The following is a 12532-nucleotide window of genomic DNA, read 5'->3' as shown; positions in this document are numbered from 1 at the left end:
TGCTTAAGCCAAATAAACGTACGTTTGAGAACAATTCTGCAGATAAGATGTAACGTGCTATTGTTCTATGTTAAAAATATAAACTAACATGTACTTTTTAAAGTTACATCTAAAAATTTCTATAACTAATTCCTCATATGTTTCTAACTTCTTATGTTGATAAAAATTTTCATTTGCAATTACATTCTTGAAACTTCGTATTAAATATGTACCTACACCATAGAAAAGTAATGCACTATGCATTTCAATACAGATTCATAGACCGTTCGTAAGTTTAACATAAATGTGGTTAGCAAAGATGTGGTAAGTTGATATATCAAAAGCAGGCACACATAATCCACATACCGCTACATTTTCATCAAATGTATCGCTTCTCGCAACTACAAAAGGGAAAAGACAAAAAAAAAAAATGGATCAAAGAGGGAAGAATAAATGCACAAGCTTTGGTAATAGGTAGCCTACATTGTTAATGCATTTTCCTCCTAGTTTTTTTTCTATCTTCGTGCATCTTTCATTAAGATGATTCGCCTAACGTATGAAACTAATGGTACCACGTTGTAATAACTATTATCTCGTCCTACACTTTTACCCTCTACGAACATAAGAAAATTGCTCCAACTTGTTAACACAATCTTTCATATCTCGCAATTGTCAGCGTAGAAACTCCTCGAACGATCGTTCTTGGAGCCGATGAAAATTCTCTAATAAGTCATAATTATGATGAATTTAATGTAAAAACATTTCGCTACTATTTGAATCATTAAAATGGCGAGAACGTAAAGAGAAGAGCTAGGGTAAGAGAGAGAGAGAGAAAGAGAGAGAGAGAGCGTTGTCCAGGAAGAAAGGCTCGGCGGACAATCACAGAGAAAATCAGATGGAAAGGGAAAAAGAGAAATACAGCGTAGCGAACAGAAAGGCTCCGTACAGGAGGCAAGCATAGAACGCCAACGAGAGAAAAAGCGAGAGCAAGAGAGAACTGTACTCAGTGCATGCAATCTTTTTAATTATGAAAACACGGCTTTGTGTTTCATTTTGTTTTGTCGTCAGGGGCGCTATTCTATTCGGGCCCTTCTCCTTCCTCATCCGGCTGGTTCTTCCTTTTTTTTATATTATAACGCGCGCGCACCGCCGAAGCCAGGAGAGGGTGTGCAGGGCTGGATAGGGTTCAGGAGAGGGGCAGAGATAGGGCAGGGTGAGATTGCTTTAGTAATGAATTACATGGCTTCGGGGTATGTGCCTGTCTGATGCGCTACACGAATACCGAGCATCACTTTCTGGCTTACGCCACGACTTCTAGCACTCATACTTGCGCATCTCCTTACTCCTTCTTCATCTTCTTCTTTTTCTTCTTCTCCTTCTTCTTCTTCTTCTTCTTCTCCTTCTTCATCGTCATCGTCATCTACTTACGCTCCTTCTCTTCTTTCTCCATTGTCTTCTTCTCTTTCTTATTTTACCCCTTACACGCACACCGCGATCACTTCACTCTTCGTTATTTTTGTTTTCTCTTCTTTTGTTTCCTCCATTCCTGTCCCCTTTTCTCATTTGTCTCATTTTAGATCGGTACTTTGAAATTATTTTATTGTGCCGGGGTTGCGCGCAGAAGGGAAGAAACACGCGGGAAATGAAGAGAATAACTTCTTAGAATTGGGAAAAATTAATTTGGAATATTCTCAGTTAGAGACACTTCTGTGTGGATTTTCTTCTGCTTCTTCGTCATCATCTATTTAGGCTTCTTCGCTTCTTTCTTCGTTTTCTTCTCCTCTTTCTTATTCACGCACACCGCATCACTTCAGTCTTCGTTATTTTCGTCTTCTCCATTCCTGCCCCCTTTTTTCATTTGTTTCATTTTAGATCGGTATTTTGAAATTATTTTATTGAACCAGGGTTGCGCGTAGAAGGGAGGAAACATGCGGGAAATGAAGAGAATGACTTCTTAAAGTTGGGAAAAATTAATTCGTAGTATCCTCGTTCCGAGACACTTCCATGTAGTTTTTTAATAGTTAGAATAGATAAATACCGAAAGAACAGATTCTTGCTTTGTTATTCGTACAGTATTCTACATTTCTTCAACGTTTCTTGTCATAATAATGTCGTCGAAGATATTTAATTGTCACGTGTAATACACTTGAAAATGACATTTAATCAGTTTCAGTTAAATTAAGCATTTCGATACTGTCTGCATTCGATTCGTTCACCAAGTATTAGAAATGAAACATTAAACGATATGTTTAACTTCCTGTTTCCAATTTCCGGTTCTTCAAACTTTCTACTGAAAGTAGGATACTAATGATTCTTCAAATTTTTAAACAAATTTAATACGTAGAATGTTTCATATCAATCGGTTTTCATAATAATTTTATAGTAGCATGACATAATCGATATTTTCGATTAATTTACGTTTATTATGGATGTTTTGCACGCCTACACGATGTTTTGCAAACTCGTAAGTTTCTATGAATAGTGTAAATTTGAATTTGGCTTTAGCTATTAAAATCATTTCTAATTATACCGTATAAATGACCTTATCATAACGGTTGAACATAATCCACTATTAATCATGTTTCACCGGTTCTACCATATATCAAATTTCACCCAAATACACATACACATGTATATTATAATTGTATGCGTGAAATTACTCAAACTACTAAGGGAAATATATTCCCTTTCAGCGATACCCTACATCGTCTGAGCCAGATTAACGTTAATCGAGGTAACATTTTTGCAAACAAATTACTTTAAGCGCACATTTTTTCTCTAATTTTCTTCCAAGAAACACTCTATCCTGTTACTCAACACACAGCCACGTTGCATAATTTCTTATTACAGGCTCGATTCTAACTGTAAGTAAAAAAAAAAAAAAAATGTTCTTAAACAAACGTAAAGGTGATTTATTAAATACACACGGTGTTCCCGAAAAGCGACTGGAAGTGAACGCACAATGCGCGAAATAGAGCAACAAACTAAATTAAACGAGTAGAAGTTCCGGGAACGCGAATTCAAAAAAGTAAGATATATCTTGAAAAACCGAAAATCAGATATTGTCCTTCTTTCGAGGAAACATTCTGCGCGGTACGATTTAGTGAATTTTCCACAAGAGGGGTGTGTACTTATCTCCATAGAAGTGGCACCGCCCCCAAAAGGGATGGACCAATCCGGTGATATAAACCAACCCCCGTTATGCACGTAACTCGAAGCTTGATCGAGGGTGAACTCTCGAAAGGAGACTTCAGTTTCCTCGGTGTCGTCTATCGAGAACGATAAAGCGACTCTCTCGCAGTGAGAATCTAGGAAAACAAAAAAAAAGGAAAAAGAAAACGGAAGAAACGCAAAACCATATCCTTGCTAGTTTTGCCGAACAACTGATTTCGAAGAGATGGCAGGGCCGTATCTGTCACCATTGGGCCCTCAGGCTGACTTGCTCACCGAATACATGTTTGGAAGACGTCGTCAGGTCAGTGTACGTTTCTTTTTTGCTTCTTTTTACTTTCTTCCTTATTGCTTTCGTACATTCTCTGTTTCGTATCGTTGCAAAACAATCGAAATTCGCTTACCGCATGGAAAGTCAAGTTTCATTCTCAACACGCACATAGAATACACCTGTTCCTTTTGCCTCGTTTCTCAATTGGCTGTCTCTTGTTTCTTTTACCTTTAAACAATTGAAAATCAATAGGAATAGCTTGAATCAATTTCCTCGTAAATGTTACATACGCAAGTGGTAGCACAATGAGAATTTCAAATTAACTGTTTTAATTGTATACCTGATAATCGGAATACCAATCGAATGTAAATCGATGACAAGTTTGCTATGTGATTTACACGAATCACTGTGAATGAAGACTGTTCTTATTCGTTCGAGAACGAATGACCGAAAAGTGACGCGAAAAGTGATAAGAAAGGTGTCGATGAAAAGGACGGAAATTTTGTGATCCGTAACTTACACGCAAGAGAATTGATCGGTGGAGAAAAAGATGTAGCTCTTTTACACTATTCTCGAAGAAATTATTACCTTATTATCATTGTGAGTTTATCTTATCAATGTTACATTCTAAAGTACAGATTTGTCATATATTAATTCTTTCAAGGATCTGCACCGATGTTTACAAGCTAGACTTAATGCTTCTTTGCAACAATGAAACTTTTTCGTATATATAAAAATATTTTAAATCGTCGTTTATTACCGTCATAGTTGTTGCAAATTATTGTTTGTCACTGTAGAAGATAGCGTGACAATTTACTGGAAGCATGATTTACACCGTTATTAATCATTCCTACGTAGCCGTGAGCAGGCGAATTGTAATGGAATAATATAGGTATATCTTTACACTCGAGGGAGTATTGAAATAATTAGTAAAATTTATATTAAACTCTTCTTAAACAGAATCTTTCCGAAGAAGCATGTTCTAAATGAAATGGAATGTAAAATTATGAAAACGAATCTGTAAAAACTATCTGTCTAGCAACAAGTAACTTCTACGGTTCCATCGTATGTTCTAGATAATGTTTAAAGATCTAACAAATGTTTATGAAAATGTTTAAAAACAGAGGTGGATTACGTTTAACATTTAACGAAATTATTTTTGTAACACATTGGAACGAATCGATAATATTTCCCTCAGTGCGTCTACATACTCTTTAGATAACATAAAAATTCGTTTAAACAACAATATGATGGTGATACGATAAAAATGTTTCATAATTTGTCGATAAGTAGTTTATACATTTTTTGTACGACTGTACGACATAATCAAGTAATTACTTGTTCAAAAATACATCTGCATATTTGTTTTTTGTTTTTTTTAAATATAAGGTCGCATCGATATCTCGAGTATTAGTTTTTAGAGACCATAGTTGGCGGTTATTCTATATTTCACAGTAAAGGTTTATTCTAAAGGATAAGATCGATATCTGCAGATTTTATTTGTCGTTTATCACTAAATGAGTAACTTGGAATAGTTTACAGTAGCAGCTTATGGACCAGCTCTGATTTAAAGCTTTATAAAAAGAAAATATTTGCAAACTGGAATTTGCTATTCTGACAGAGTAATAATTTCATCGTTTATCGCTAAATTAGTTTAGTCTACGAGAGTAGCTTATGGACCAGCTCTGATCTAAAGCGTTGTAAATAAAGAAAGTTTAGAAAAAAACATATTTACTAATTAGAACCTGCTATTTTAATAAAATAATAACTTCATTTCGTACACGCTGTTCTTTCATTTAAACTACAACTAATAACCAGCCATGAAGTTTGTTACAACGTGGTGAATTCAAAATACAAGGCGCACCATTTCAAGAAATTGTGATCCTGATATTTAAGAAATGATGATTCTCAAATAAATAATTTTTCAATCGTAATATCTTTCGCTGTAAAGTCTTCACTTCTTGTTAACCCCCTTTTTTGCTCAGTAATTCTCACGCATTATGAGAAATAATGGAAATGTTTTCGGTGATCGCGTAAAGTGAGATGAATAAATCCGTAATTTCGTATTTTCTGTTTACTATAATAGCAATAAAAGTAGTACATATAGTATATAATAGTAGTATGACACTTTCTAAAAGGAATATTCGATGAAAATTGTTAAACTTCTTTTATTCGCGGTGACTTCCTGCGCCGTGAAACCAGGCATACCTACTTACTTGAGTGCAAAACATACTCTCAACATATAGCAATTAGAAAAGGCATTAATGGTAGCACAAATGAGTATTTTACCAAAAGTAATTAAAATGTTTTGCTACAATGACCGTTTTTAACTCTTTTGAAACAAAATTATCTGAAAAATTAGACATGATAATCGCAAAGTAAATAAATTACATATTTCCTTAAAGTCTATAAACTAAACAGTTCTTAAAAAAAAAAAACTAGAGGAAAGTTCGTAGAAATACTTAAAAAATAGTAATTTGTAGTTTACTTACCAAGAGTAATGATTCTAAAGATAATGTAAAAAGTGCTGCAAACTGTCATCTCTAAAACTACTAAAAATGACGACAAATATTTTTAACTTCATACTATTTCTGTTAAGTTCTTTCATATCACTAACAAGATTCCGCTACTAGATCATCAAGGAGAAAGAACACCTCCACTTTTTTCTTTTAATGGAATAATACGTAGATATTTGCACGGTTTTCAACTCGCCATAACTTTAACAACAGTTATCTACAATATTTTTTTTTATTTTCCGCAAAATAATACATAAAGACATCGATGTGAAATGGCCTAACTACTGTCACATGATCAATTCAACTGCCCGTAATCTTTCATGAAACAGCAATAGAAGACACGAGTGAAATTCGTAAATCGTGTAATACTTTTTATGGAACGTTGGCGACTCTTCGTTGCGATACTAGAGATATTAATTTAGGTATAAATAGAGAAAATTTGGAGCAATTAACAAAGCAACTTTAAACTTACAAAACGTCCAATTTAATATTTTTTTTCTTCAACTTTAAATCCCCCTTCTAAATTATTTTTCTTTGCATCTTCATAATTGTGCCGGTGGTTACGAAAGTGGCCTAAGTCGTACATTCCTCGTTTCGAGATATTTAGAATGTTCCCTTTGGGTGTATTAAAAAATATTCTTTCATTACATAGTAAAATATTTCACAAAATACTTGCTCTTGCAATATAACTCCTTTGGATGAAAAGATCGACGCAACGCAAAGTATGTGATAAATTCAATTTTTTTTCGATTTTTGACCTAGACCACTTTCATAATCAGCAGCATAATTATACAGTAGAAAAGGAAGCGCGTTAGATACATTTTTTACAGGAAATGCAAACGTTTAGGGGGTGTTCCCTTAACGCCGGACGGCACCTAATATCGGCTGTATTCTGCGTATCTCCTAGAGGCGACAAAAGGAATAGAAATAAGTTTTCTACGCGTTTCAGTCGCGTGTGCACAGGTAGAGAGATTTATTTAAGAAAAACCTTAATCGTCCGGTGCTAGGGGAACTCCCCCTATACATAAATCAAATAACGAGTAATATGGAACAGCACAGTGAACAGTAACAAATCAAAGAAACTGTTGCTACCATTTTTAATAATTTAGTGCTAACATCTTGTAGTACCTTAGTTGATACACTGCACATATACCTGGTGTGTAAATAGAAATCATTAAAAATTTAACGTCTTCAATATGTGATTCCCAATCTTTATCAGAAATATAAAATTCGTTGAATGAACAAGCGTAGTTTTTATTCACTGGTGAAATGAACTGAGATGAATAATAGTGCAAGAAAGTACAGAAACGGTATAAAAATTTCAAAAATCTACCGTAACCGTTACTTTTCTCACAAGTTATCGGAAAATGAACGAGCGTATGTTAAAATGTAACATCGTTATAAAAATGAATCTCGTGTCAGAGAAATGAACACATTACAGAAATTAGTACACATTAGTATTTATTTAAACTAATTTCGTTAAAAAAGAGTAGTTTTCGTTGCTTTTCAACTCGTCACGCGTGTACGTGATAAGCCTGCATTTATCGAAGTATTATAATTTAAAATAACTAAAAAAACAGTAGTGAATGTTTATGAATGGTAATTAATTATAATTAATCATGCCTGAGCAGAGACGCAATCGGACGACTTTCACTCCGCAACAGCTTCAAGAACTAGAATCCCTCTTCCAGAAGACGCACTATCCGGACGTTTACCTGAGAGAAGAAGTCGCTCTTAGAATTTCACTCTCAGAAGCTCGTGTCCAGGTTAATAAACATAAATACTTTAACTTTGTTAAGCTATTTTCTTGTCCTTTTTTTTTTCATTATCAAGTTACGTTAGAAAATTGGTGTAATACCTTCTACCCAAAGTTTACTAATCCCATAGAAAATAACTAGTTAGAAGTTGTTTATATTATATTTAAACGTGCCTAAGTCTGCGTGGAAATTGAAAACTTCTTATAATATTTATGATCGAGGTGACAAGAGAATAGGTGGCCAAACTTTGGTACCGTATTCTACTGTTCCTAAGGATGAAAAAAGGTCATATGTACATAGGTCCGAAAATTCTTCTATTCCCAGATAGAAAGTGAAAGAAAGAAATTTTTATCTACAGAAATTTTTATTTACATCTCTAGACTATTTGAACAGAATTTACAGAAGTTTTATTTTATTGCTTAACAACTGCTGAATGAAACGTTGCTTTAAATAATCTATATTTATGGCTATAAATTAAAAAATTACTGTACGATAATAACATAACAATTACAGAAAAGAATTAGTTAATATTCTACAACACAATGCTTTCAAAAATTTCATTATAAAGGAGTTATCATTTGCGCTTGGTGTAGTGTTTAACAAGAGAAATCAAGAATAAGCTGTTTAACGTTCCTTATATTTTAACTACAGAATCTAAGCCTGATCCTTTCTATAGTGTCGTTTGAAAAACAGAGTGCACCGATATTCATTTATTTTGTGGAGAAGATTCGAACAAATTAACGAGAACATAATTGATAAGCGATGAAAAACTTGGTCAATTTTTCTATAAACCGTGCACATACTTAATTAAACAACGTAAAATATCCTATGTATAAAGTATTCGTCTTTGAATGATCCTACCTTAACGTTTTTGTACGTAAAATAATCTGAAAAGTCGAGTTATTTAAAATGGTATGAAATTTTACACGAAGATACTATAATAATTAACAAAAAATTAACAGTAAATGATTAAGTACTATTAAACCATTTAATTATTACTTTCATCACATTCCTCTTTCATAAACCGTAAGAAAGTATTAGGTCATCCCATAAGTTCGTTCCGTAAGCGAAAAATATTTGAATGAAAATCCAAGGAAATACTCTAACGACGACATAATGGTCTTACTAAAAAAAGAAAAATAGAAAATAATTGTCGAATGAGAAGACACTTGAATTTTTTTTTTTTATCAAATTTAAAAGTTCGTTGGAAATATTAATCTAAATTGCAAAATTCGACGCGAACTTATTGGATGATCTAATATACAAAAGTTACAAGTCGCATATCTTATAAAACTTATCATACAGGCTGTTATCGAATATCTGTAGTACTTCTGTTACTGCAAACGAATGAACGTTATTTATTGTCTGTTGGTAAATTGCGAAATTTTATTTCAGAAAGAAGTAACATAGGTTGCTTGTCGTTTTAGGTTTGGTTTCAAAATCGGCGAGCAAAGTGGCGAAAACAGGCCCGATTACAATTGTTACAAGACGCATGGAGAATGCGATGCTTAGGATTAGGAAGCGCGGCACCCCTCCTTTTGAGGCCTCCACGCTACCACAAACGGACCACCCCTATCCAACTCTGACAAAATACCCGACACTCCGACTCTATCCGTTTGCAGAGATTATAGGATTCTTCCACCTCCCCACGGGTAACCACATTAACTATATTAATTATATTACTTCTACGATTCATGCATGGGTGATCTTCGTAAAACGTACTTTTCAATGTTCCTTTTTTTTTTTCTCTCTCTTTAAATATGTTGGTATGCTTAGTGGAAGAGATACAGGGGAGAGGTCGGATGAAAGGGACATTGAAAATATCTTAAAAAATGAACAATCTGCCCACGGCGATAGTCTTTTTATTTTGTGGCAATATTCGCCAATTTTTGATAGTTTTTCGAAACGTTTTGCGAAGTACTGTTATCACCGATTACATTTCTTTATTGCTACATTTGAACAGATATTTATTCAAGAACGGTAACATAAAATGTCCGGTACCTTTCGTTTAATATTCTATTTAGTAATTGTTGGTTAGATTTTCAATTTTGTTGTTATATTTATGAAAGGGACACAACAAAAGTTTACGAATGGGACGAATGTATTGTGAGAATTATAGTTTACTTTTGATCAGAGGATTATTTTTTGTTGTTTAATTTGAGGATTATTTATTGTTCTTTAAATAAGTATGTAAGTTTAATGTAAATTTTGTTATTGTTCAAATATCTTAATATTTACGTAACCTTCTTCAAATGCTAAATTTATATTTTTAGCAGTTTTTATTACAGATTTTTCATTATTATTCGCGATTATTAATTACTATTATTAACGCGATTATTCATCATGTATTGTGAATTTTTTTTGCTACTGAATACAGTAAAATTTAATATATGGTATTGACATGCCAATTTCAACTGTTTGAAAAACGATATTTCATTTGCAGCAACCCAATAGGTATATCCCCATTAGAAATACGATATGCAAGAAATTTATGTAAATAATTATAAATCCATCTACCAACAGTTTGGCTTATGTTATATTCTCGGTATATTTCTCATGTTGAAACATTTAAATAGAATTTTATCACATTTCTTTCCAATTTTAAGAAAGCAGTATACATCTAACCTAACCTATTAACTTTAATTTGGAAACGTAAATCCTTGTAGAGAAAATACGGGTCAGAGGAAATTAGATCTCTTTGTACCATTGAAACTGTTTCTTTATTACGTTTTTCTAATTACAAGCAAACAAAAGATAATTTGCACCAGTTGCGTAACACGCTCCACATACAAACAGTAAAACTGTATACAGGGTAGTCCAGAACGGTGGCACAATCGGGCAAGAGGTGATTCTATACAGAAAAGTAAACCGAAAATATCGAATAAAATTTGTTCATAAAAGGCTTAGCTTTCGAGAAAATTGAATTCAAAGATTCTCTACAAAGTATTGCTTCCGTTCGTATTTTTATGTTGATAAACAGCAGTAATGTTACATTTCGTAGAGAAATAATCTACGCAGAAAGTAGTGTCAATCTTCTACAGCTGAGCGAAAAAATCGTAGAACCTTTCAGACCATTAAAAGGTTGTCGCCCACTTGACAGCACAGCATTAGATTACCGGCGCGCCGCGGCGGTCAGTTGTTTCCGTGTTGATACAGATTGCCGCACACTTAACCTATCGACATCAATATGATATTCAGTATAGCAGAGTTTAGTATTGAAGAATTAGCTTTAATAGCATTACTGCTTGATGAAGATGAAAATAATAGAAGAAAAAAAAGAAGATATTGGATACATAGTTTACAATTAAGAAAAACTGAGGGTGAATTCCACACATTAGACAATTATTAAACGACGAACAATAATTTCATCAATATTTCCGTATGTGCGGCACGTTACAAACAACTGACAGTCTCATTGCCACCATATAAAATGCACGCGATCGGTATGCGATAGTCACCTAACCGGCAAAACATTCTTGTTAAGATTTTCGCAGCTGCCGACGCGACGTGGTGGGGTATCGATGCTATACTGGTTATGGATAGATGGACGCATCCACATTTGAACTACATACAATAATGTGCCGTGTTGTTAAATGAACGACAGCCTAAAGCATCAAAATACCGTATCATTAGTTCACGATATTAATTCAAACAACAAGAATTTTTATGCATTAAGGCGGACGTCACTTTTAACGATTTGTTCAGTAACGTAAATTTAAATTATAAAAATCGTTAATAAATGTATTATCAATACTAATCATGACATTGACATCGTTTATTAGTACAAACATAAGTCGAGACATAGGTGTACACGTATCAGAAAATTTTCAAATTCGACTATCTTGAAAACGAAGCAATATACGAAACAATTTTATTTTATATTTTCGATTTACCTTTGCATCTTAGAATCACCTCCTACCCTGTTGTACCATCTGTTTTGGGCCACACTGTATACTGTTAGCTTTCAAAATTTCGATGTTTGCAAATCGTAAAGATCGAACCGAAAAAGAAATATTTGATCAATCGACGAAATGAATCGATTTATAAAACTTCATATTTCTGCTTGAAAACTTTTATTCTTACGGAAAAATTGAATGCTATGTTTCAGATATTCATTATCCTGTGAAAAGTCTCCGGAGAGAATGAAATGTGGTTGTGGTTCTCCACCAAGAATATGCGGTAGTCCAGTAGAAAGAAATACTAATTTAACTGTAAGAGATAGGCCTCAGGAGGCTGAGATGGATCTCACTGTGAAGGGTCCACCCCGGCACACACCGATTGTTACTTTATTCCATCAACTGCCTCAACAAGAACTCAGTCCTTCGCAAAATATTGACGAACCGTTGGACGTTACACTCAACGCCAACAAGAATAACTAATTGTTTTTTATTCGCAGGAAAATTATTTTTTATTATTCTTTTAATTTTTTTTTCACTCAGGAAGATTAAGTGCAATGGACAAATTAGGTTTTAAGAAAACCTTGTTCCAAAGGTATGTCGTTAAAATTTCATATAAAAATTCTATTTATAATTTGATTAAAATACATAGGTAGTCAGTTTGAAATTGAATTCTATGTTTCTTCACTGATCGATTTCACTTTGTATCTATAACATTATTATTTAACAAAACAGGCACCTTCAGTACTCGATAATAATAAACGTATTACCTCACACATAACACTTTAATCTCACTGAGATTTCGTAGACTCCCGTTACTTTCGCGATCTTCTTCCAAATTCGTTTCTTGTTCGATGTTTTATAAAATTGCTAATTATATTAATTATCAATTACTGTATATTATTCAAATATTATTATCCTACATATACCTCTCAAGATAAA

The 12532-nt window shown here is 33.5% G+C and overlaps 1 protein-coding gene across 1 annotated transcript; it reads left to right on the top strand.

The window, feature by feature from the left end:
• The first annotated feature begins 3376 nt into the window (after nt 1–3376).
• On the top strand, nt 3377–12073 carry LOC108578168 (retinal homeobox protein Rx3). Its single transcript, XM_017941450.1, is given in 5 exon segments — nt 3377–3454; nt 7569–7703; nt 9122–9243; nt 9245–9346; nt 11803–12073. Coding segments are annotated over 5 exon segments (708 nt in total).
• Nucleotides 12074–12532: the final 459 nt, after the last annotated feature.

This window comes from Habropoda laboriosa, unplaced genomic scaffold (genome assembly GCF_001263275.1).
Source record: "Habropoda laboriosa isolate 0110345459 unplaced genomic scaffold, ASM126327v1 scaffold1329, whole genome shotgun sequence".
Classification (NCBI taxonomy): Eukaryota; Metazoa; Arthropoda; class Insecta; order Hymenoptera; family Apidae; genus Habropoda; species Habropoda laboriosa.
The sequence above is the reverse complement of the archived record's forward strand: the minus strand, read 5'-3'. Positions and strand labels throughout refer to the sequence as shown.